The 26,431-nt window shown below is 45.5% G+C and overlaps 2 protein-coding genes across 5 annotated transcripts in view; one reads left to right on the top strand and one right to left on the bottom strand.

Moving 5' to 3' along the window:
- The window catches only part of kidins220a (kinase D-interacting substrate 220a), a 46,744-nt gene extending 40,319 nt beyond the window's left edge, over positions 1-6,425 (top strand). For 2 of the 4 annotated variants that reach the window (XM_076748895.1, XM_076748893.1), the window contains 6 exons: positions 111-143; positions 1,333-1,449; positions 1,626-1,724; positions 3,260-3,478; positions 4,280-4,501; positions 4,886-6,425. In XM_076748895.1, the coding sequence (XP_076605010.1) occupies positions 111-143; positions 1,333-1,449; positions 1,626-1,724; positions 3,260-3,478; positions 4,280-4,501; positions 4,886-5,785 (1,590 nt within the window). In that variant the 3' untranslated portion in view covers positions 5,786-6,425. The remainder of the gene's footprint in view (positions 1-110; positions 144-1,332; positions 1,450-1,625; positions 1,725-3,259; positions 3,479-4,279; positions 4,502-4,885) is intronic. The other 2 variants (XM_076748896.1, XM_076748894.1) reach the window with 1 other exon arrangement.
- Positions 6,426-7,802: 1,377 nt separating this feature from the next.
- id2a (inhibitor of DNA binding 2a) lies at positions 7,803-10,227 on the bottom strand. The gene is made up of 3 exons (XM_076749251.1): positions 9,781-10,227; positions 9,414-9,474; positions 7,803-8,447 (listed from the first exon to the last, which is right to left on the bottom strand). The coding sequence occupies exons 1-2, from the start codon at positions 10,132-10,134 to the stop codon at positions 9,418-9,420; spliced, it is 411 nt and encodes a 136-aa protein (XP_076605366.1). The 5' UTR covers positions 10,135-10,227; the 3' UTR covers positions 7,803-8,447; positions 9,414-9,417.
- Positions 10,228-26,431: the final 16,204 nt, after the last annotated feature.

Genomic DNA, 26,431 nt, shown 5'->3' with positions numbered 1-26,431 from the left:
CCTCCTATTTTTTTCACAGGTACAGTCCCGGCTTCATTATCCTACATGTTTCTGTGTGTATTTTTGTCTGACTATTTGTCTGTCTGCTTCTTTTTGTCTCCTTTATCAAGCATTTAAAGTCGCTGCCTTACAAATTCAAGCAGGTACACCTTTGGTTTCATGGCTACTTTCACCTCCTCATCCAACCCTTTCCTCCATCTTCCCACGTACCTCATTTCTAACACACTGGTACAATACTACCAAGCATGCTGTAGACAGAGATGTTAGAGACTCATCACCTAGAAGTAAACACAAAACTTCACGTCTTGTAGTAGTTCCGTAGATTCACTAATATAGTTTCGTTCTAGAGTAAACCCTCAGCTGTGTGGACATGAACAGTAGCTTAAAGTCCCCGAGTGTCAGTCTTCATCCTCTTGCCCACCACTACAGGAAGTTGGCACCTACTATTGTGTGCTGTATTGTGTTGAGCTGCTTGTTTTTCTGTTTAACAACCACTCACAGTCCGACTAAGCTCTGCTCTTCTGTCCCTCGAAACCAGAAACAAAGCCAGGGGGCTTAGTCTGAAGCCATGTCTTAATGGTGTTAATAGCCCGGGAGAGAGAGCAGAGATGGCGAGGGAGTGGGAGGAAGAGATGGAGGAGAGAGAGAAATGGAGTGATGGAATAGAGAGTAGGAGGTCAGTGCAGGAGGCTTAGAGCGAAGGAATGTGAGAGGAAGGAAGGAAGGGAGGGAAGGAACAAGAGTGAGGGTTCATAAAGACAAGCAGAAGCAGAAAGGGAGGGAGAGGGGGAGGGTTGTTTAGTTTGTGCGCCAGCGGGTGGCATGTTGGCTGTGTGTGTGAGGCCTTACACAGCATCAACGGGCCACTGGTATTAGTCACATCAGGCCTCGGAGCTGCTTGGCGACCACCGCTTCAGTGTGGCTCGGCTCAACAGCGACTCACAGGCTTACAGACTCCATCCCTTAAGTGTTGTCAGCACACTTTATGTGCTTGTATATACACCCAGAAAAAGAATAAGAGCAGGTAACAGCGTATTTGGATATGTTGGCAGCTTTGTTTACTTTTACACTTACACTGTGTGACTGATAGAGAGAATTACTGTGTGGGATTGTGGTTTTGCACCTCTGTGTGCCTCACAGTAACAAGCCTGCACGTCCCTATGCCAGGAATTGTTGCTCATTTTGCCCTAATCAATGTGTTAGGAGTGATGAGTTGGTCTAACAGAGTGTGAGTTTGCCCTGGTAACCTTAACTCACAAAAACACCCAGAATATGCTGTTTATATCTTAATTGTGTGTGTGTGTGTGTGTGTGTGTGTGTGTGTGTGTGTAGGTCTCTCCTGCGGTCCTGCTCAGCTCTATGACCACAGATGCAATGTGTGAGCGTGTCAAACAGATAGATGGAATCGACCCCAGCATGCTGCCTCAGTACACCTCCACCATCAAGAAGGTGCGTCTGACAGTGACATTCAGAATTTGCTCCATGTGGTCTAACTATGCTTTCTTTTCAGACTCTCTGTGTAGCCTCTTTTCCTCGTTTGATTGTGTTGCTTTTTGGCCTGATGCTACTTTGCACACGTTAATAACGTCAATCAATGAGCCAACTCTATTCCCTTTCCATTGCAGGCAAATATAAATGGTCGAGTGCTGTCTCAGTGCAACCTGGATGAGCTGAAGAAGGAGATGGAGATGAATTTCGGTGACTGGCAGCTCTTCAGGGCAATGGTAAGACTAAATTTCTCTTCTTTACTTGCCACACAGTCTGGTTTAATATTGTTGACATCCTACATGTCATATTTTATTGTGTAAATAGGATGGAAGATTTTTTTTTTCCACCACAGCAATAACAACTTGTCCTTCATTACTCCAGAGCAGGTTTCTCAGTGTCCAGAACTTGGTCCACATCCAGACCGAACAGCAGAATATTAATGAATTCAGAAAATCTGTGCATCTAATGTTAATCACCAGTGGAAGAGGTCCAGTCGGTCCTGATAGTCATCGTCTTTAGCTTGCCATCCTCTGGCAACAAGCCAAAAAGTCCGTAATTCATAGTTCACCCCCTCTACAGATACTCAGGCAGCCTCACTTAGCTTGTCTATTAGAAGCAAGAGGCATCACTTGGGTTTATTTTCATTGATCAACTGTTGTTTTCAGTCTCAGAGTGAGGTTTTCGTTTGCTTCCTGGGAGTTTTTAGTTGAGATAAGGACTTATTCATTGGTAGTTGAACTGTGGGTTTTGTATTGAACACTGACTGCCTCTTTGGTTGAGGTCTGAAAGCTTTTTCTAGTTAAGTATCTAGTTATCATTATGGAGACTGTTCACACTCATAAAGGCTCATAAAAATAACATTAACTTGGTAAGAAAGTGAAAATATTAAACAGTAAAAGGCTAATTAGGCCTACATTTTTTTAATTTAAAAGTCCTGCCCCAACAATTTCATGCTTGCCCAATGACAAGAGATGTGAAGTTGATTAATTGATTAGATGTTATTTTGTTATTGTTAGTCATAATAAATTAAAATCAGATGCAGACCTTTGAGTAATAAGTCTGAAAACCCTGCCTCTAGAGTAAAGGCCTGTAATAGATTTGTAATTGCAAACATGCTCCTCACTCCGTGATACTACAGGCTCTCAGCCCTGCCGGGGCCCTCCTGTTGATACATGTCATCTCTTGTTTATTCTAAAAAGAAGCAAGACAGCATCTCGTAATACGACATCTTGTGCTGCAGCTGAGATATTGGGATGGAGATTTTATAATCCGTATTACGAGAAGGGCACGAGTCAGTCAGCCAGGAGTCCAGTCGGCTGAGCCGGGGCTGAAATCACTAACACATGTAGCCGGCTCCACTCCATCAGATGTCAGTCTGTGCTCCTAATACCAAACCAGGGCTCTGGATTGGTGTTTTACAGGAGATCCAAAGCAGCGCTCACGTATGAGCAGCTGGAAAGTGCAGTGGCCTCACAGCTCTGTGCACTAACCAGTGTTGTGTTGCCAGGACGCAGCCAGCACAGACATCTGGTTCAAGATGGCTGACTGATATCTGGATGAAGGGAGGTTATTGTCAGGGAGGAGTGGACAGCTGAATAGCTCTACTTAAGGAACAGCTCACCCTTTCTAGCTCATGTTTTTGTTGTTTCTGTCTGTCATACTTGTTTTGTATGTCACATGCTTTGAAAAACGTGTTTTTCCATTAGTTCTATGTCCTGAAACAAAAGTCAAATGACTTCTGAAATATTACGATGTCTTTTTTTTTTTGCAGGTGATGGATCAACGCCTTGCTGAAAGCCAGGCACTGCTACAGGATGAGTCCAGAGCTGCTAGCGAGCAGGGCAGCAGCGTGCACCACGGGGAGCCCAGCAGACGCTCAGGGGGAGCCCAGCATGAAGCGGCGGCCTTCAGCCTCAACCTCAGCTTCGAGGAGCTCAGCGGAGCAGGGCTGGAGGAGCCTCCGAGACACAGCAACAGCTCACACTGGCCGGTCAGCCTTCCTGTTCAGAGCTTAGCGTGAAATACACCACAACAGTAGACACTGAACTGCGTGTCTGTGTGTATACACATTCTCGCACTTGCAGAGAGATTAGAGATATTGAAAATGGTCTAAGCATATGTGTGAGCATGCACAGTTGCAAATGGGATCACAAGGTCACACAACCCAAACTGTCGCAAGGCCACAAGTCCTCTGCAACCAAGCCAGTGTGTTGGTGAACTCAATGGTTTCACTTCAGTGTGGTTTTGAGTGAGAAAAGAGCACGGCAGAGGAAGCTTATGGCGCTCTTGAACATGGCAGAATTAAAAATACACACACACACACACACACACACACACACACACACACACACACTGCGGCGTGCCAAAAGGTGTCAAGGGGCCCCCTGTTTGTTATTTTCACCTTCCCTATTCCCAATTTGCAAAATCTCTGAGACACGAGCAAAACAGTCACGCGTAGACAGCTGGCTCTGCTGCTATTTTATATGGTCTCACTTTGTGATCTTTTTTAAATTCAAGTCATCCGACACTGAAAACACACCACACTTTCATTGCCTCCGTCTGCCAGTAACTTTCTCACTATCCAATTCTCACATTCTGAGTATTTCATTGGTTACTAATGTAATTATAGCATTTTTAAGCACTGTTGTAAGTGCCACATTCTTATATTTATTATATTCAGGTGTCAATTAAGGTAATCAACACACAACCATTCGCCCTCACTCTGCGGTGACTTTTAGCATAAATATGTTCCTCAGCAAACTATGTTCACCTTTTCCTCTCATCCTGTCAGGTGGCAAATCACCGCACCTCAAGCATGTCCAGCCTCAACTCTCAGGAATCCTCCAATGACATCTGCAAGCTGACAGACAAGCAGCAGGCTGAGTATCATGATGCCTACAGGGAGTACATCGCTCAGATGGCCCAGCTGGAGATGTCCGGCAGTGGGGGAGAGAGGCCCGTGCAGCCCCACCCGGGACAGTTCCTTCAGGCTGCCAGCTCAGAGGACAAAGGGGTGGGTGGACAATCACAAGTACACTCTTGAGTTTTTGTCATTGCGTCACTGAAAGCATAAATAGTTCAGTCGAATCAGAGTAGAAGCTCCCGCTGGCACACTACAGAAAAATACCTTGTGGTGACTGCTGTCATTAACTTATGCAGACGTAGTTTCTAAACTTGCCTTTTTAAACATTTTATTCCTCTGGCCTGTGCAACGACACAGGTCTTATTCTGGGCTGGGAAAGAGAAGATCGCTGCTGCTTGCGTTTCTTAATTATCATATACGCTTTGTTTCTCTTGGCACATAAAGGAGAGACAGGAGTCCCCTCTTCAGAGGCCTCTCAGCCAATAACAAAAAAGATACTGTATATTTTCATGTTCTCCTCTTCTCTCTCCTCAGGCCAAGGAAGGAGCTGACCAAGACAGCCGCAAGTCCTTCACCAAGAGAGGCTCCAAGGCTTGCGATGCCACAGACTTCCCCTCAGGGACCGATGCCCAGCTTCTAGATCCCATCAGTGAAGAGGATGAAAAGCTGGACCACAGCGCATCCTCCAGGACCCCAGGCACCAGGAAGAAGGGAGCCGGGGCATTGTACCACAAGCTGCCCAACGATGAAGACTCTGGCCCAGAAGAAGCTGACAACACCACACCTCTCCTCCACAAAGAGGCTGGTGCTCTGCCCTCCCACAGAGGCTCCCACCCCACTGGGCTGCTGACCAAGCCTGGCTTCCTCGCCGAAATCGCCCTGGATAAGAAGGACTCGTCCGACTCAGGAATGCGCTCCAGTGACAGCTCCTCGGACCGCTCCCTGGAGGAGGCTGAAGGAGACACTGACGGAGAGAGAGGAGCCCTGAAGCACAGCCTGATTGAACTGGAGCTGGAGGGCCTGGTGAAGAAGAGAGGCCTCCTCCCCAGCAGCCTGAGCGGCCTGCAGGACGCGACGGTGGCCCGCATGTCCATCTGCTCCGAGGCTCCGTCCGAGGCCAGCCTAATGGCCAGCAGTCCAGACGAGGGGTGGCCGTCCAGTGGGGTCAGCAACCTCAACCGCAGCGCCAGCAACGCCACCCTCAATAACAACATGAACGACACCACCACCAATAACACCAACACCAACAACAGCCACCAGCAGCCAGCTAACATCACAGGCACAGAGTCCACCATCCCCTCTTCCAGCATCGACGTCTCGCCAGCTGTCATCATCACCCCCGGCAGCACCACCGTCAACACCACAACTGCCGCCATCCACAACCAGAACCTGCGCACCATCAGCCTGGGAGATGAGCGGGAGAGTGTCCTCTGAGAAGCTGCTTGTTATTCTGAGAAGGGTCACGTAGACTTCTGTTCTTGATGTTGTCGGTGACTTTATTATAGTGTCGATGTTGTGGCATGTTCCAAAGAATTAGAGACGTGTGTTCTACTGTTAGGAAGTGTGTCTGTGCATTCAAAAGCTTTGATTAGTTGTTGATTAGTTGGTTAGTAAAAATAGAAATCACCAAATCTAAAGACACACCCATCAGTCAGGTCAACTTGGAATCGCTTTAACTTCTTTTAATGTTACAAGGCCTTTTGCTGTTCCACATGTTTGGATCGTTTTAGTGTCATTTCTTGTGAATGTGGTGCTGTTTGGTGTGTTCAGTGATGAAATGTTACATGTTCTGGGCATCATATGTTACATGGAAAAAAAAGTGCTTTTCAGGAAATGTAGCCTCAACTGAAAAAGCTCAGTGTTATGGAGGACTTGTGTCTGTGAAGTGTTTCGTGCTGTGCTGTGTTTGGTAGTTAGAACATTTCAGATAGATGGTGATGTAGACAACGTGGTGCGGTGTGCTGTTAGTTTCTGTGACAGAAGAGGTGCATGCGCTAGTCTCTGAAGTGGTGATTGTCTTCCTGGTGAAATGGTGTTTTGTGAAACATTAAAGAGTTTTCTGTGTGGACCCTTGATATTGTCCTCATGTTTTGTCTTTTATTGCAGGAAAATCAGCTGTTTGTGGAGCGAAGCCTCAGTGGAGGCAAATATAGCTTGTAAATAAACCACAATATTTAAACTAAGAGTCTTCTCTACAGCAATTTAATATTTTATCCGGTGCAGTTCAGGGGAAAAGAGGGGTGGCATGCAACGGGAGACAGGATTTTTATATCCTCCGATAGATGGCGCACTCTCCATACAAACGTGCTGCAGGCTGCCTGTCAGCATTATAAACCACTGAAGGTAACAACTTCAGCTCACTGACTGTAAGTCGTGTGCGGGTCTTTTGAGGTGGCTGTTGAAGTACAAGTGGATTCATAGTTTTCATGTGTTGTATCAGGCGAAGAGTGAGGCGTTGATAAATTTTACACACCTGAACAAGAAACATCCCATAAAGTGGTGCTTGGGGTGAAATCATCAAACGTGAGTCCATAGCTTCAGAGGCCACGCTGGCTGGTACAGAGATGATTGACAGGTGGGTTTTTACAACACTGTGTCACCCATATTTGCCATATTACCCCGCCTTTCTAACCACAGCCATCATACCTTTTCAGTACAGAGCGCACGGCATAACAATCCAAATTCAGGGCATTTAACTTCAGTTGATTTGAAGTAGAATCATCCCAGCAGCCCATCCCACCACCGCCGGGTTCACTCTGATCGTATTACCTGCTCATTTTTTGATAAGCAGCAAAGTTCACCGTCATCAGGTGCTCCCGCTGCTCATGTCATCCGGCTGATCAAGCGAACATTGGACACCAGCGTTTGTTGTGCCACAAGACAGAACATTTTTTTCAGAGATGAATTAGGCAACACAAACCCAACTAAATCACGGTTTTAAAAAATAAGAAATTAAGGAAATTACTACTCCTTACTTTTAGAATCAGTTACGGATCACCGGCCCAGTTTTAGTTACATTTCCAGAATTGCTTACTATTTTGTTTCGTTGCTTTAATGGCTCAGGCTGCCACGCTAAAGCGTATAATCCTATTTACTTAACATAGCATGTGAGAAAGTAAAAGTGCAGTCAGTGCGCCCTAAATAAGCTTTTATGCAACCGTATCCCTCCAGGCCGTGTTTGCCTCGAGGAAGTGTTGACGCTGTGACTATGACAGGTCAACGTAGGGCAGGTCTGATAAGGGCACTTTGTTGTGGGATTTGTTTGTGAAGTATGTCAGACGTTCACTGTACATACAGCGCGGCCACGGCTATACACCTCTGCAGAGAGTCAGCTGGACGCACAGCTGGGAAACCGGTTTTACGCGCTGCTTTGAGCCACTGACACCAACACTGAATCCTCGCACTCTCCCCCCAAAACTGTACACTTTCCCCAAAATGAAACATGTTCAAATTGCGTTTTTGATTTATTTTTGTATAAAAAAGGTACAATTTACATTACTTTTATAAAAAGTTTCAGCATAATTAAGTACAACATTACACTTTTGCAGAAGTTTCAAATTCCTGCAACTATACAAGATAAACTCCCGATAAGAGTTCACACGGTTTCATTCTTTCATTTTTACTTTTTTCTTTTTTTTTTCTTTTAAACAACGTCCAGTCCTTCATGTGCCAACAATTCTGACAAGACAAGACTAAACTTTTTACAGTAACTAACCAAGCTGTCTTCTATTCACGTTCCCACCTCCGCAAAAAAAGCGAAGACTTCAACAAGGAGAGGTACAGGGATGAGAGAGGGGGGGATAATCCTTGTGACAATAATCTCGTTTTCCTCCCACTGTCGGGAATATAACGCGCCTTCCATTTCCAGAAAGGACCCACAGATAAAAAAAAAAAAGTCTTAACTTAAATAATAATGAAGTGTCCAAACAGAAAACACATCACATAAGATTGTCCCATAATAAGCAAAAGTCTCTTGATTTCAGCGTCAGAAAAAAAGAGGAGAAAAAAAAAAATCCAGGCCTGGAGGACAGAGGTTGGAGGGGGGAAAGTCCTGCTCCCCAGGTCCTGTGTGTGTTTTTGCGTCTTGACCAAACACCTGCAAAAGATTGAGAAAGAGAGGCGTGTTTAGAAAATGCAAACAGGGCAGAGATCCGGACAGACTGGCGCCAGGGAGGAAGCCGCAGTTTTTAACATTTAACCAAACACTCCCAATACTAAGCAAACCCTGCGCTCCAGATGTACACACACACACAGCGAGAGAGAGAGAGAGGGAGAGAGAGAGAGGGAGAGAGAAAGAAGGGGGGACTCACACACACACACACACACACACACACACACACACACACACACACACACACACACACACTTTTCGCACAACTTCAGCCTACAATCTGGGGAAGAATCAGCGTAATTGCCGCTCAGCTGGCGCCTACCCACTTCTTGTACCAATTATGTGCAGACATCGTAGTAGCAGTAATCCAAACAGCCATTATTTTCCTGTTGCAGATGCTCTTCATTATAGACACAAGAGGGTATAATACAACCCTGACGACTGCTACTTCTATACAGTAACCCAAGCAGCCTGGAGCCAGTATCTTCCATTTTATTCCACCAAACTCCAATGCAAAACGTGAGCCAGCGACATGTCTCCGGACACAGATGAGTCCCACGATTATTTGATTAATCTGGGTCACCTCACTGACACACTGAAGTCCTGGAGGCGCCCGTGTTGTGGCTCTTTTTTTTTTTTTTTTTTTTTTTTTAAGACACGGCTACATGTCTGCTTTTAAAGCCTGATTGGAAAGAAAAATGCAATCAAGTGAAGCCAACTGTCCGCGCCTCGCCATGAACTGACGCCCCAGCGTTGCAGCGCATTCTCATGCAAAAACATATTGGGACCGTTTCAGCTACGCGAGACGAGAAGGCACATTAGCGGCGAACAAATGGATTGGTAAATGGTAATTCTAGCCCATTCTGCTCCAGCAGACTGGGAGACAGGCTGTAGCGGAGCCTAAGAGCCCTGGACAGAATGCAGCAGCAGACATGAGGACAGCCTACTTACCGCTTTAACGATGCAGAGTCCGGCTGTCATCTGTCATCAGCTCTGATGGCAACTCCGGGGACTGAAAACAAACAAACAAACACACGGACCAAATGTTAATTCTTTACGCAGCATCAGATTGAGGTGTCGGTCGTTGCAACAGCGTTAATGTAGGTCGAATCTCTTCCTGATCTGATTCTGCACAAAAGAAAAAAAAAACAAAAACATGCCATTTTCTTTTCCAACAAGCCATTTTGTGCGAGTTACGCATAGGCTACAAAAGGCGCACTGGCTCTGCGCACAAATAAAAATCAACTAAATGTCTTCCACAACACACCAGACTATCGTTCCCCCAATTAGGACGCTTGTTTAGCTACGGTGTAATTACCTGTAATGACAAGATGCTGATATCTGTGTTGAGGGTAGTCAGGGGGGTCCTGGATGGAGTCTGCCCCGGCCGCGCGGGGTGATGCAGGCTGGTGAGTGCGACACTGGAGTCCAGCGCAATCTGCAGGTCCAGGATGTAGTCGATGACATGCTGCAGGATTTCCATCTTGCTGACGTTCTTGTTCTGGGGGATGCTGGGCACCAGCTCCTTCAGTTTGGAGTAGCAGTCGTTCATGTTGTACAGCAGGCTGAGCGGGTCGTCCACCGGGGTCTTGCTCCGAGAGATTCCCAAGGAGTGCTCTGATAAATTCGCGTTGTTTTTCCGGAAGGACCGCACGGGGCTTATTGCTTTCATTTTGTCAGTGTTGAGTTAGGCGAGAGGGTTTGTGTGTGTCGGTGTCTTGCTTCTTTTAAGTCCTGCTTTTGCCAGACGATCAGCGATGAGACTGGATTACTGAGCTGTCAGTGGGCTTTATATAGGCAGCAGGCTGGGCATGCGACAGAGGCGGGTCCAGCGCGCTGAGTGGTCGAGAACGCCGCGTCACTCAACGCCTTTCAGCTTCGCTATTGGCTCGCCGTGCTCACATCCCTCACCTTCTCCGCCGCGTTACCAGTGGCAACGCATGTTGGAGGCGGAACCCAGAGGGCGCTTGAGCAGCAGCTCCGGTGGGCAATTTGGAAAATTAAGCCCTTACCTGTTTCTGATCAAGAAAATTAATGATTCGCATTGCTGTCAATTGACTATGGCAAAGTGCGAGTACGCGCCAGTTCCTTCGCCCCCACGGCTGAAATTTGATTTTGTAGTTGTGCAGTGAGGATCAGGCAGGAAACATGGATTTAAAAATCAAAAGGGCTCCAGTCAGAATCAAAATCCATATACACATGTTCGACAGCGCGACAGTTCATGTCTGATAACTTCTCTCACAGACAGAACAATCGTTTGTTGTCAGCCATCACTCATTCTCCTGCTTGCTGTCTACCAACACATTTAGCTGACACGAGCGGTTTTGGAGGTGTGCAGCGGTGATGATAGGTGCCATATCAGGCGCGCCTGATGATCCCTAATTCACTCCAACCCGGACCGGTGTGAAGGCAAGTTTCTGACTCTGAATAGCAAACTGAGCGGGGAAACGTTTGAACAGAAAAATGCTCAGACCAGAGATAAGAAATACTTTTTTTATATATAGCTTTTTACGCATGAGGACATAAAGCTTGGGGATGTAGTTGAGCTCATGTGGTGATATTTGTCTTAAATATATGATCCGGTAATTTGGCGCACCTTAGGATCGTCTGTTCTTTATCTACCAGCAGTGAGGAGCATGAAGTTTGGAGATCGTGCGCCACAGTACAGATCAGAAATTCTTTGGAGTTGACGGATAGTTTTAATGCACTTCTGCCTGTAACAGATATAACAATTGTCATGTAAAGCTTTGTGTGTACGCGCACCAAACTCCACTTGGAAATGTGTAGTTTCTTCCCAACGCAGCCACGCGCCCCTCATTGTGTTGGCGTGGCTGCGCGTATCTATGTGAAGGCATCAGCAAAGGTCCCGTGCACTTCACTGTTAATTGTCACCTGAGTGTGTTGCGTGTCAAAGTTCATTAAGTCACGGCCTCCAAATGCAGCGCTCATGTCTGAGCACGTGAAGAGGTGATTAACTGCTATTGACACTTTAATGTTTTCTGAATGAGCCATTTGTTTGTAGGAATTACACGCTTCATTCTTCAGCTGGAGGTGGGAGGTTGTTTGATGCCGCACTAACTAATTGCCCCCGGGAGCAGTTGTGGACTGTTCTGATGCGCTCGATTTTTTTATTCTCCGTGGATTAAATTTCCTCGATAAAATAAAATGTATGAATTTTTTAAAGAGGCGAGGAGGGGGTCGCTGCTAAAACTCGGGATGCAGACAGACTCGAGAGAGGAAAAAGATTATAATGTTGAAGTTTTCGGTTTATTTTTATGGCAATTTCAGATGAAAGACACAAACGAGGAAATCCTAAAAGCCGGAATAATCCTAATGGACAAAAAGAGACGCAGTTTGGAGCTCGCAGCCCGCAGAGGCAGGTAGGCTCTGCATGAAGAGCGCAGGCAGGCTGGATTACTGCGAGGAGAGAGAAAGTTGCTCTAGCCTATAATAATCTAAATAATGATGCTTTTGCGAACCAGTCGGAGAGGATGTCAGTGAAATGTTTTGCAGTATTTTACACAATCCCGCAAAACACCATCTGTGTGATTGTTTTTACGCGCGCTTGTGTCCACCAGGCGCGGACACCTTCTCCGGTTCTGCTTTTTATGCACTTCTAATATAATCTGGAACTCCTGCAGTCTGTGTCCACATCTGGCGCGATAGGATTTTTCCATTTTCTCCCCGTCTCCCTGTCGCTCCCACAGCTGTGTGCATTTCGCCCGACGCCCCTGACTGATGCTTGACAGGCAGGTGATGAATTGGCGCAAGAGCACGTCGGTGCAAAGCCGAGCGAAGCTCCAGCGGCAGCAGCGGCGGCAACCTCAGCCCTTCCTCTCTCTCCTCTTCCCTGTTTCTCTTTTCCTCCTCCTCCTCCTCCTCCTCCTCCTCCTCTCTCCCCTCTCTCGCGCTGTCTTTGGAGCAGACTCTCTGGCGCCGGCGCCGTGACGTCACCCCATTCACAGCAGCCCTCGAGCCAGCCCTCGCGGCGCCGCTGAGGCGGTTTCCATGGAGACGGGGTTTCGGGGTTGTCAATCAGAGGCGGCTCTCAGCTGATCGACCCGGGGACCTGACCGGGGAGGTTTTACCGCTGTGGGTTTCTTCTTCGGTGGTGGTCGGCATATTTACTCAGTAGCCTACTGTAGGCTTAAGTACAAATTTGAATACTTATACTTTACTCTAGTATTTCCATTTCATTACACTTCCAATTCAGAGGAAAGTAACAGGCTGCTCTCTAGGACATTACATCTGACAGCCATGGTCCCCGGTCACTTCACACATGAAGATTTCACATAGGAAATTTTATAAAATATAATGCACCGTTAAACTAGAAACAAAAATACACTATACACATATTACACGAATCCTGTTATTTAATATATAACAGCCACACGGGTCGCTTTCTGCATGATTTTAACATTTAAAGTGGCTTCTGTGATGAACAGGACTTCTGAGTATTTACATATTGCAGTGTTACTATTGAATATTTCCTCCACCACTGAAATCAACCAATTCCTCACTGAAGATGCCAAATTAATGGCATCTTTTTTATTTTCTATAAACCTGTCTGTCCATTTGGGTTTGAAAAAGTCTTTTTTTAAGTTTTGAGAACATTAATAGGTCTCTATCAGGATTTTTTTCTTTTAATGATTGAATACTGAACTTGTAGTGTGAAAATTAGGTTTAACCCAAGTTAAATTAAGTGTTTGCTCAACTAGTTTATTGATGGAGGAGTCCATCCTCTCTGAGGCATGTTAAAGATCAGACCAACAGTGAGACATGTTTCAGATGTTTCCAGATGTGACAGTATGATGACCAACCTCAGCTAAACCTCGCTTAAGGTTGCCAAAGTTCATGAATGAATGGCCGAGTGGATTTATTTATTATTTCACCATATGCCTTGTAAACACCAGGGGCGAGGACCAAAAAAAAAAAAAAAAAAAAAAAAAGTTTGTGACCAAAACAGCCAAACTTCTCCCATGCAGCCCACGCACAAGCGAAGAGCCGCTCATTTTTGAAGTTTCTCTAAAGTTTCGCTTGCCCCTCCGAGACTCAAAGACATTCCTCGGTCGCAGCGAAGGTCACCAACCTTGGAGTTTGGGTTCAGGAGATAAGGTTTAGAAAACAAAGCGGAGCTGGCAGCCAGCAGCAGTGCGCCCTGCAGCCGCGGCGTCGGACTGTCTGCGCTCCGGTCGACTTGTTGATCCTCCGCCCTGCAGCTGCGCTTCGCTCTTTGAGTAAATATAGGCTGATTTGAAATGATTTACCCGTTTTCTCGTCATGCCAAAATCATTCGTATGACAGAAAACACCTGCCACGAAACTTTTTTTTTTTCCTGCGACCTGTCCCGAAGTTTAAGTCCCGACACAGATTTCCCATGTTTTATCCGCTGTTTCAACAAGTTAGACAATGAAACACTGCAGGCTTTAGGAGACTGTACCGGCTGCTCAAACTCAAACTACGAAGACAAGAACCGCACGGACGACTCATTTAAAAGTATGATTAAATATGTACACTGGCGTTGCTTTTCACTTAATTTCAACTCTTTTTATTTTTCCAAATTTGACCTTGCCTGTACAAACCGCGCACTTTTACACAAAATACAGCCTAAAATAAAATTCCGCTTGTTTCAGTCCGTGTCCTTAGTCGAGGAGCGCAAACGCACTTCTTCTTCATCATCATCATCATCTTTCTCTTCTCTCCACCGTCCCAGAGGTCTGGAAAGTCTCGCGCTCTGCTCTCCCTCGCTGGGCCGCCACGCGCCCGTCGCGTGGAGGAGTGTACACGTCTGAGGTGGCTCGGGGACTCTTGTAGCAGCGTCGACCCTGCGGGGCGTGGTCTGCACACCCCCGAACAGCCTGATGTGGTGAGTGAATGCAGGAGGGGGGTGAACTGTGGTCTCCAGCGGGTGAGGATGCAAGTGCCAACAAAACCTGGCAAATACTTTCTATTGCACTCATCGGTGCTGAAGCGCTTGCAATGCAGTTTGGTGTTAGAACAAAAACTATTTTCATTAGGTGTTGGTCAGATAATTAGTTTTTTGATGAATAAGGTAAACCGTTATCTGTAGAAAATGTCAGAAAACAGGAAAAAAATGTTAATTATAATTTATCAGAACTGATGCACCGTTTTACGATTCCTTTTTTCAATCCAAAACTTAAAGATATTTTGTTCACTGTCACATATGGCAAACAGAAGTGGCAAATCCTCACATTTGAGATGCTGTAAGCAGAGAATTTTGGCATTTTTGCTTGACAAAGGACACAAACGGATGATAAAAATCTGACAAGAAAAGTTGTGTGAAAGTTTAGGAGTCAGACAAAAATCATAGTTTTGCTAGTGTGAAATAATGAAGTTCAGATCTCTGAGTAGTCCGAGTGCTATCGGACATGTGATCATTAAAATCTCTGCCTGAAGCATCACAAATTTAGCAAGAGATCATCTCTTTGGAATGCATTCTTTTTTTTTTTTTCCCTCCAAAATGAAAACTACTGCACCAAAGCAGAGAGTAGCTTTGATTTAACCAGGCTTTGGCCTCCACTAAAATACATCTGGTCTGTCGCTGTCCTACTCCCTGTCCACCTCCTGCCTCTCTTCAGTCTCTCCTGTGGTCCAGATGGGACTCTCTCTGCTCTCTGAGCAACAGCCATCGAGGTCTGGCTCTGTTGTAATGTGAGAGGCTGCAGCAGGCACACGGACAGGCAGGAAGCACTGGGAGAGATGGATGGATGGGAGAGATGAGGTGGCCAGATTGGACTGGGAGACAAAGGCACCACGGCTGCCCGAGTGCCTTCCAGGCTGGTCGTGGAGTGGCCACTCCAAGCCTCCCCGGAGGCCGGCCCTCCTCTGCCCTGCACACACCACTCCTCCACAACACACAGCTGTCTGCGGGAGATGAGGCAGGAGGTAGAGGATGGAGGTGGACAGCTGTGGCATTGAAATATTATACCTTGCAACTCTAATATAGACAACTCAAGCAACTAGTCATGTGAAGTTGTTAAAAATCCACTTATTTTCTCTTAGAGTTGAACCACTCAGATCTTTTGGCCAGCGTGACAACCACCAACCAGTTGGCAGTGTGGAAAAGTTGGCTGCAGTTTAACTTTTGGGCAATATTGCCCGTTGGCATACAATCACACGTTAACATTGCTGTGTCGCCCACCTATCACTGCGGCACAGCTGTCACTGCAGCTCGCAGTCTGCACCCCAGTAATCAGATATCTGCATATCTCCACTTTCACACAGGGAGAACGACAGTATGGTTTCTGGTCCAACGGACTGTCAGAAGATGATTGCTGAAATCAGATTTTTTTTTTTTCTATGCAGCAGAGAGAGCGGAGGTGAGCTGGTGTATGTGTGTACATTAGGAGATACTTTAAGTTTGGGTACCTTCTATCTGTTACAGAGTCGTGCTGCAGAAACTGATCAGCATTAACAGTTGGTGTTAATGACCACTGAGGGCGTTGCTGTGGGGATGTAACAGGTGCAGGAACAATGCAGTGTCATTTCAGTGAGCCTTTGCTCATCAGCTCTATCAGAAGCTTCAGTGAGTAAACTGATGAAGTTGGTGTCGTTTCAATCCCAGCGTGCAGGCGGTCAAGCTTCCTCTATTCCAAGGGGAATTGAGAATGTATATGAGACCTGAAACCAGCCTCTGATACCACCTCAACATGAGACTTCTTGGATTCTGTGGTAACATAGTTTTGCGCGCGTGACTTGAAGATGGCGTGTGTCAAACGGTCCAGTCTTAAGTTGCATTTCATTTCAGGGAACTTTGCATGTCGCTAATCACTGCCCTTTTTGTACTTTTGTATTTAATGCCAAGACTAAGATTGTTTAAGACTCAAGACCTTTTAGCTAAAATAGGTGAGAAGTCCAGAGCTGTACAGTACCATGAGTGTGCTTCACCCCAGGATAGAGTCGCACCACATGCTCATAAATCCATCAAAAGCTTATTGTCTGAAGTCCTTTGTAACAAAAAGCTAGATTCAAATGAGTGATTTATTAAATCTTGATGCATAATTAAAAACAACATCTAAACATCTTTCGCAGCATCCAATCAAAAGCAATCCTGCATGTAAATAGGAAGTTGACTGTCACATTTCAAACTGTAGGTGACTTCCAAGAATGACAGCTTTATGAGGCCTGATGATTTATGTAAGCGGACAGATAATCCTCTGTTAACTTTAAGTCATGTCATCACACAGGGAGAAATGTCTTTTTCACAATAAAATATCAGATTTTTCGATCCTAGCCGACGTCAAAGGGTCATTTTTGCTGACGCTTTATAAGTAGGCAGAGTTCAGGCGCCTTAACTGAAACAGTGTTTGGGTCATTTGTGGTCTGGTGTTGCGACCCTTTCCGACTCGTGCAGACAGAACAGAGCAGGAACCTCAGAGGTCAACATTTTTGGACTGAGCTCTCCCTGCTGCAGAGCTCTGCTTCCTTCTGCTCTATCTCTTATTCACAGCAGAGCCCACTTCCTTATAACCCTAAACCCTCCGACCACAGTCATCTCGCTCTTACTCAATCTTTATCTATTTATACAGCACAGAGGGAAGAGAGAGTTAATGTAGGAAACACACTCCTTTCTGTGAAAACAGAGAACAGCTCAGTCCTGGCTGATTCATTGCTCTGTCCTATGCCATCTCTGACCACCCATGCTCATGTTGTTTCTACTGAGGTAAATTATGTGTCTGGTGTTTGGAGAAAGGCTGCACCAGTAGGGTACGAGCTGCTAGGGGCTGCCATAACACGCATATTCAGGTGTAATATGTGTGCTGGAAAAGCCATGTGCAGATTCTTAACTCCTCAGGAGATTTTTGAAGGAGATTAAATGACAGAAGAAGAAATTGTAACTTTTCATTCCCTTGTGGGCTTTAATAAACATGACCGTACTAAATGCTTATATTCATAAAGAGTATATAACTTTTCAATCCTATAAGCATTTTCTGATCTGTAAAAATCCTCCAGCCACACCGAAATGCCAAAACAATAGAAAAACACTTAAATCTTTTCTATCCGAAGCCAACAGCTTAACACCATTACTGCCAAGATGCTTTCCACTGTCTTTGAAGCGTTATTTATTGTTTACAGAGCAAAATGAAAGTGAAAAATGTAGAGCACCAGCGGGTCCAGGCACTCAGAACTGAATCACATGTCAGTGAGACTGTGGCTCTGTCCAAAGTCATTTACTCCAGATCTCATTCACTATTTTAACATTATTATACAAGTATGTCTGTGTAGACAACGGGGCTGATTTTCAAGGAAATTCCTCTGCAGGCAACAAAGTCTACAAAGTTCCTATTGAGAAAGAACCAAAAACTCCTGCACGCTCTGAATCACTTTCATTTTATTTATGGTGTTTTGGTCCTGAGGCGTCGTAAAACTAAGTGAGTGTGAGTGAGCAACAGGGTGCAGGATTGTGGTTCTTTCAGTCAAGGAAATTCTTCAACTAAACTTCAATTCAAATAAGTGTCTCGGACGTTTGTTTCTATTCTTCCAGTAATTAGTACCAGATTACCTCGTTCTTTCCAGGAAACTATTGGACCAGTGAAATAAGGTATTGCTCTTTTATTTTCCAACATGAAGGTCTAAACGCTGTTTCAATGCCCTCTTCACGCTGCCAGGAATAAAATTCTGGTGGGAAAATACTGGATCCTTTGTTTATTATGTTGACCTGAGAGCAGTGTCAAATTTGAAGCTGTGTTATTTTTCTATTAACAATGGATCAAATGACTAGGTGTATATGAAAGTTGTCACTCCTAGCGACAAACCCACAGATAATTATCAGTTCCTCTCAGCTTTACGGAGCGTTTCAACGTCTCTTAGCTCACTGTTTTGGTTTTATGGCTCAAAACACTGTTTTGGTTCACTCTCACTGCTCTCATTGCGTCATTTTCGTTCACGTCAGGCAGCTGTTTTCAGTGAAAACTGTACACTGTACGTTATCTGCCCAGTGACAAACACTTAGCTCCGCTAAAGTTGCAACTCCCCTGCAGAATCCCAGCTAAAAACACAGAGGACGTGACCTCACCCTCCCCAGTGTTGGCCAGGTAGAGGACAATACAGGCTAATGTGTGACAAAATGAAAAAACTAAATTTGAACACTGCTCAAAACCTTGATTTCATCATATAAATCCGCCTTTTTTTTGCCCTGCCTGTGCAATGCATGACGTAGGTAGCTCTCCACTGCTCTCTACTTTTTATGAAGTGGAATAATTTGACTCCTCTATAGTTTCTAATTCTCACTTGACATGTGGACGACGCCAGAAAATGGTAAACACATCGACAGTGAGCCACATGGTGGCTAGCGAATGATTTTGGACACAGCTTGCAGTCACATGACATCCCAGTCTTTCATTTCCAGCACTTTGTGGAGGCTTTGAAATACACAGCGACATTTCCAAACTTTGCCTGGATTGCTGCAGACGCGGCTCGTTCTGTTTCAAAGAGCAGCTGAAGGTGTCTTGTCGTCCCTCGCATGCAGATTTGCTGCTGTAAGCACGCTGAAGTGGTCAGGTGGATCATTGAGAGCCAGTGCTTTTCACTGATCACAACAACAAAGGTTCTCACGGCCCTAATCCTCTTTGGCTCTTATCTCTCACCCCTCCTCACCCGTCACCCATCTCATCGGCTCACGTAGGATCAGACCTACCAGCGCAGACTTTCTCATGCCTTTCTCTTTTGGCATGCTCTTACTATCCCTATTACCTTCCCTTTCTCTTTCCTCTCAGATTATCTGTCTCGCGCCACCGTCTCCCCCCCCCCCCGTCTCACTTTGGTCTCTGCCTCTCTCACTTTTACCAGTTTTTCTGCTCTTTCTCACCAAGGGCATCTGAGTGTTCAAGGGCCCTCTTCACCCTTTGACTAACAAAAGCTGAGTCACTTTTGAAATGAAGAGCAGAGTCTTTGAACGGCACTTGCTAAGCCCCATTTGAAGAGAAGCTTCAGTCTCTTATCAACAATAGTTTCAGCCCTGTGTGTGGACCATGATCAAGCACGAGGCGGTTCGTTCAGGATGGTGGGAAACTAAAGCGGCGACGGGAGGGGCTAAAGCGTTTGAATAACAACTTTCTTCAGCTGTGGCATCTTTACATCTTTGTGATGTAATTACATTAAATCCTCCAAACCTGCTGTGTTTCATATTGCCACCGGTTTTTACTTCCTCACTAGGACAAGCCTACAGTTAGTCCCAGCCAGCGCAGGTTAATGCGGTCATTTACTTTGATATCAGCAGAATGAATCAACCTTTAAAGGCTATTAGTGTTATTAAAAATACCCCAGAGGGAGCAGCTATGGCTCGTGTATTTCCACTGCCTGCGTATGTGCTGCAGTTAGCTTTAGATTATTGGGACTTATTGGAGTAACAAGCTAATGGAATTAAGGTGCTGGATTTCATGCGCCGTTGCCAAGATTCAGCATTAAAAGGATGTGTGCTGAATAAATAGTGCTTTAAGTAGATGAGATTCCGACACGGGAGAGATTCGCTTGTCAGAGCAGCATTGTTTGCTTGGCTCCTGAGCCAGTGAAACTGTCAAGTGTACTAGTGGCCACGGATAGATGGATGGATGGAGGATTCAGAGAGCGGCTTTCTCTTCTGAAAGTGCGTTTTCAGATGCTGAGGTTGACAAACTCTTCAAATGCTGCAAGCAAAGAAACTTTCCTCTCCCATCTAGTTTTATGCATGAAGCAGTTCTGAAAAGAACTGCTGGAAGCACACCCAAAGACACCAACACCCTCTTGATGAAAAAAGCGAGGATTTCTATACAGATCTATATTTGCCAGCTAATTACGTACATGAAAAGCAGAATCAAAATGAAATCCAAATATTTACCAAAATAAACTCATGTTTTGTTTCATTTCTCCGTCAGCAGTGCCAGAACAGAGTCCTCTCCATTACAGATAATTCATCTGATGTTTGTGTTTGTTGGTGGATTATCTGGGAGGCGTTGCTGTTGGCCCGGGCTGTAAAACGCTCTCATCTGTATTTTAATGGACTACGAAGCAGTGGGAGGATGTGGCTCTGTGCCACGATTTCACAGTGAAAGAGGGGATCGTATGTAGCAGGTAATCTATTTGTGAGAGTGTTTTATCCGTATAAATGGAATTAGTGGATGGTTTGACGACACATTAAAAAGGCAACACCGAGAGTGCATGCGCGTGTCTCCGTGCCTGAGGAGCCATATTTGATCAACTCTAATTGGGATTTCTGAGCAAAATGTTTCTTTGCATTTAATGATGCTGAGGATGTGAGGTAAAATGAAAAAAAAAAAAAGATCAATGAAACTCATTGATGTGAAATTAGAGCGCAAACAGACTTAAAGAAATACAGCTGTATGTACATGCGTGCGTGAAGTGCGTTCGATGCTGTAAGACGGGAGTGATTATGTCTGGTTGTACGATGCTTTCTATTTACAGAAGTGGCTATAAATTTGGTTTAAATGTTCATCGCTGCCAGTTGCCTGTAAAGACGCTGGTCGCAGAACCTGCAGATGCTTCATTTCCCGCATTTCACAGCAAACGTTTGAAAGTTGAAAGCAAAATGACAGCATGCATGCATCACACACAATCACGCACACACATGCAAATACACACACGGAGCTTGCAGATGGCAGGGTCTCTCTAACCCGGCTCTTTGTAGCCCTTTCACAGTGTGAGCAGAGGAAGAAAAGGCTTGTCTTTTGTCAGGCACTGAACACAGCAGTGTTGACATTGGGATGGCACCTAATTAGGTTAGGCCCAGCACAGCATGCATGGTTAACTAGGCTGGCCTTAGGCCTCAGGCTCCACAGATCCCAAGGTGAATGCCGCACTACAGCGGAGGAATGATACCTACGACTACCGATGTACTATTAACGTTATCTAACTTCTAAAAATATGACCGCAACAAACACATGGAGCCAGTTATTTTTCCTCTCGCTCTGCAGGTAAAGCTCTTGGTGCTGGCAAAGTTTGATAAATATGGCGGGAGGTGGGATTTAAACAAAAGCCAAGTTTTGTTATAGTTGCATGAAACTGAATAGACTACTCAGATGTTAACGTTAGGATTTTGATGTACTTCCTGATTAGTAGAAAAGTGTGTTGATTAGGGAGCAAAAGTCAAAGACTTGTCTTAAATGAAAACTACAATTTATGATAAATTGGGCTTCTTTTTGGAGCTCTAGCCACCTGTTCTATCAGTTAAACTCACATGAGTGAGATCAGATCTTGGAGTGGAGCAACATTGCCAAAAAAGGGTCCAACGGGGCAAGAAACAGGAGTGGAGAGGAGATCAGACAGATTGTAAGACAACAGTTTAGCAGATTAGCAGTTTTTTAGGTGAAACAGGTGAAGACACCCATGATGTTGCTAAAAATCTCTCAATGCACAGGAAAATCATAAATGTGCATGAGTTAAGGTCAAACAGGAAGCTGCCCTGTTTGTCTACAACTTGTGTTTGTTAACCCCCAGGATCTGTTTCTAGACATGTTGCTCATCGTGAGGTCTCAGTGATTGCTTTGGTCATTTCATTTGAACAAATAGTGCATTTGTTAGGGCTTTTTTCAGTTGGGATTTGCTGCTGTAGAGAATATTTATCGCAGCAGGGACAATGTATGTGGCTTTAGCTCAAAATAAATAAGGAAGGAAGACGTCACCCAGTGCAATAATGTGCTTTATTGATGGGATTTTGGACCACACAGGAGGTCAGCGGCACAGAGGAATAAGCTAAAAGCCAATAAAAGCTGTAATAATAAGCTTGATCAGCTACACAGAGAAAACTTTATGGTTCTGGCCTTTTCATCCGATTGGTTGGCAATAAGACAAATATAAAATATCACCTCGTCCTTTAAATCGTCAGTCAGTTTTTTTTATCCTTTGGCCCAGGCAGCTCTTGAGCAACACATTTCACAGAGCTACACTGACTGGGGTGCACCAGTTTAGAGTCCTGTAACTAAGAGGAATGTTAAAAAGGCTTTTTTTGTCCACAGAGGACTGAGTGTGGACAAAGGGAGGCTGACGGAAGCTCTGTTTGGGTTTAGTTTCACAGTCCTCTTACTTCCCCCAAGGGGCTGCGCTTTGTAGCATCATTAACAGTTTCCTTGTGTGGAATCCCCTTCTCTGATTCCATTTCCGCTTTATTGCCAGTTTGGCCTCATTGAAGGGAGATGGTCAAGCTGGAAAGGGGATGTGAGCTGAAAAAAGAGGATGTGGTCTGGGAGTATCCAATCTTAGTGCTGGCATGTGACACTGGTGATTAATCAAATGTCATTTTTACACATTGCTGTGTCAATGTATAAATGTAATGCACCAGTGCTGATGGGGATGCAGATGCATAGTAAGACTGGCAACAGAACATCTTGGCCACTTAAGGTCACATTAGCTCTTTGCAGGTGTCAGCGAATGAAATGAGATCATTTGAATGTCTGAGAGTGGGTAAAGGGAGGAGAGGAGAGTGTCTGGGCTGCGTATAAAGAAAGACAGAAGGAGAGAGGAGGAGGAGGAGGAGGAGGAGGAGGAGGAGGGAGAGTAATAGGAAGAGAACAGGAGGGAAGCAGGAGGAGGGGGTGTCCGGTCATGCTCAAGCCCGGCGTCTTTGAGATAGAAGAGGGGAAAGACACAGGGAGAAAGTGGGAAAAAAGAAAGGAGAGCGCTTTGCAAGCCACCCAGGCTTCATTACCACGTCAATCTGAAGAGAGAGAGATAGAGAGGGAGAAACAGGCCGGCCAGGGCCCAGCAGTGGGGCCGGATCCATATGGTGCTGCCGGCTCTGGAATGAATAGTGAATGGAGCGGCTGGGCGCTGGGCTGCTGGAATCTGCCTCCAAGCCTTTGTGAACAGGATGACCAAAGACAAGAGGGAGCTCTGCAGATGGCCCGGGCTATAAATAGGTAGCTAGTCTATCTCCGTGCTGTCACTCTTCTTGTCTATCTGCCTCCCAGCTTCCCCTCACCCCACCCTCACCCCACCCCACATGCTGCCAGGCCTCTGGACACCACTAAACCCAGGAAATAAAAGCCTGTGGTTGCATGCCTGTATGATATCGCCACCGGGCGTCCTGTCTTTTTTTTTTTTTTTTTTTCCTTTTATGAAGCCCCCTAACCCCCTGCCCTTGTTTTCAAACATTTATCATTCAGATTTGTTAGAGATGCAGGAGAGGTGTGGGACTTGGTGTGTGTGGGAAAGTGTGTGACTGTGGTCTGCAGAGAGGGAGATAGGGAGTTGCTAAGTTGCTCAAACACAAGCCGAGGACGGCGGAGAGACTGAGCAGTTGCGTTTTCAGTCCAAACTTCTCGCAGATGGACTTTAAAGTGAGTGATAAATCCGTGTCCAGATTGAGGGTCCTTTTGTCATTAAACTAAGCCTTAGCACTGCTGTCCATCTGGCTCTGTGTATGTGTGCGTGTGTTTGTGTGTGTGCATGTTTGTAGTGTGTCTTTGTGTGTAGACACTGGACATGATCCGGTAGCGGGAAGAGCACTTCAAGCCTTCCTTTTAAAGTGTTGCTGACTGTAGCACACTATAAGCTAGCCTTCTGCTCTTACTTCTCATACATTTTCTTTCTCACACACATGCACACACACACACACACACGCACACACATTTACCCCCAGTTCTTGTAAACACATCTCGAGGCCAGCGTGTCTGTAACAGCCCCAGACTCCGAGGTGCCCGATCTGTGAGCTAACGCCAAAGATAATTGTTAGGAGTGATGGAGCTCAGAACCAGACCTGCGGAGACAGAGATGACGTGTGTGTGTGTGTGTGTGTGTGTGTGAGAGAGAGAGAGAGAGAGCGAGAGGTAACCCACTAGTAAACAGAGTGAAGTAAGTGGCCTGGATGACTTACGTCTGGACCACACAGAGTAAAAGGCATCAATCAGGCTGGTGCTGCATTAAAGCTGTGGCATCGCAACTGAGGCTGGGTGGTAAAAGAGAAAGAGACAGACAGACAGACAGACAGACAGACAGACAGACAGACAGACAGTGTGTGTGTGAGAGAGAGCTCTTTCCAAATTGACCAGGTTTCTGTACCATCCAATGCATTGTCATGTTCCAAGTTTTATTGTTTTGTCCAGTTGGAGTTACATACCAGCTGCTGGGCTGGCTCTGTGTGTGTGTGTGTGTGTGTGTTTGTGTGTGTGTGTGTGTGTGTGTGTGTGTGTGTGTGTGTGTGTGTGATGACTGTGTGTTCTAAACACCTTTGCAACATGTAATGATTCTCTTGTGGTGAAAGCAGCCAGGTGCTCACCGCAGGCGACATCACCGGGTCAGCCGCTGATGTGATGCACCGGCTCGGCTTGATGACATCATCGCCCTCCTCCTTGACAGACTTGGTTGGGCCGACCAAGCAGCTTGCGTGTGTGTGTGTGTGTGTGTGTGTGTGTGTGTGTGTGTGCAGTGAAAAATATAGTAATTAAGTCATGAAATCGAGTATTGAGAACATTAAAATTCTATTTTTCCCAGAACTGATGCAAATGCTCTTCCAAAAGCTAATTAGCAGATAATTTCAGTTGTTTCCAAAATGTATCAAATTGTTTCAAGATTTTCCTGAGGTCAAGTCATATCTTGAACATATTTTCACCTATTTTGAAACTACTTTGGAAACAATTACCTCTTCTTAACAGCAGGTATTGTTCTATCGCTAAATGAATCCAAGATTTTAAGATTGAATATGAGAATAAATGGCTTGTTAAGACAGACATATTTTGCTGTTTTTTGGGGATGGAGGAGAAAACTCCTTAAAAACCCTTCCCAGAAGAGGCCCTCCATCTGTTTAAACTCCAGCAGACACCTTGTATCTGTGTCTTTACTCCTAGAAGATGGAATAGAGCAGAGACAGATGAATTTGTGCGAGTTATCCGCCCCAACAGTCAGATATGCTGCTCCGAAAATCAAAAAATACAGTGTTTATCAGCTGGAGTGAGCTTTTTGTTTTGGTGTTTCTCAGCAGTCCTTATCCATCACAGCGGTGTTGTGTTGTGTCACAGCAGCCCAGAGGTTGTCTGCTACCATTGCTGCGGTGTTCCTCTCGGGGAATGTGCTATTATCAGGCGTGCTCTACGCAGATGAGCATAAAAATATCTGCGCGGTGGCGCCATGACATCACAAACGCTCTATTTGGGTGGAGAAAAGGTCATGTAATTGCCATATACTCTGTCATTACAAGGGCAGAGTGTCATTATATCACATGAGTTAGTACGAAGATTAAAAAAAAAACACATTCTTCTCTCGCTTTGACCTCAACTTTCTGCTGGTGTTTTCCTGGTTTGGAAATGTCTGTCTGTGTGTGTCTGTCTGTCTGTCTGTCCGTCTGCTAAAAGCTTCAACTCCCAGCTGGCTAGGGCGGGATTCAGCTCACCTCCATGCTGCTCAGGCTTTAGGATCGTGAGGGACTTAGTAGGTTTAGACCACGGCAAACAGGAGACCACCGAAGAGGGAGGGATGAAGGAGAGCTGCAGGAGCAGGACAGATGGGGCAGGGATCAAGGCCCTGTGTCCCTGTGTCCTCCTGCCTCTTTGCCACTCTTTTTGACTTGTCTTCTCTTTCTGGTTTGGGTCTTTTAGCCATTATGTGGGACCAGATGACACCCAGCCTGTGAGTCTCTCTCATTATGAACCCATATGTCTTCTCAGCACTGCTTTTAAACCGTTCTTCTTCTACTGTCTCTATTATGACATTCCATTTCTAAGATATTTGTTTTTATTTTGCGCACTACTTTGTGTGTAAAGGATTTTACCCAGAAGAGCTTAATCTGGCAACCTGCCTTTCCCATGACCCCCCCCACCCCCACCCCCACCCCCACCACCACTCACCACCACTGACACATGCACATAGAAAGCACCAGAAAATGACAGACAGTGAGACAGAAGTTGTTTTTGTCTTTTCCTTTTTCTCTCTCGCTTCCGCATATGGTCATCCGTTCTGCCTGTCTATCTGTCTGTCTGTCATTACAGTAAATCAGAGGGCTCTTCGGCTTTATCCGAGCGTCC

This window comes from Chaetodon auriga, chromosome 14 (assembly GCF_051107435.1).
Source record: "Chaetodon auriga isolate fChaAug3 chromosome 14, fChaAug3.hap1, whole genome shotgun sequence".
Taxonomy (NCBI): domain Eukaryota; kingdom Metazoa; phylum Chordata; class Actinopteri; order Chaetodontiformes; family Chaetodontidae; genus Chaetodon; species Chaetodon auriga.
This window is presented reverse-complemented; position numbering and strand designations above follow the sequence as displayed.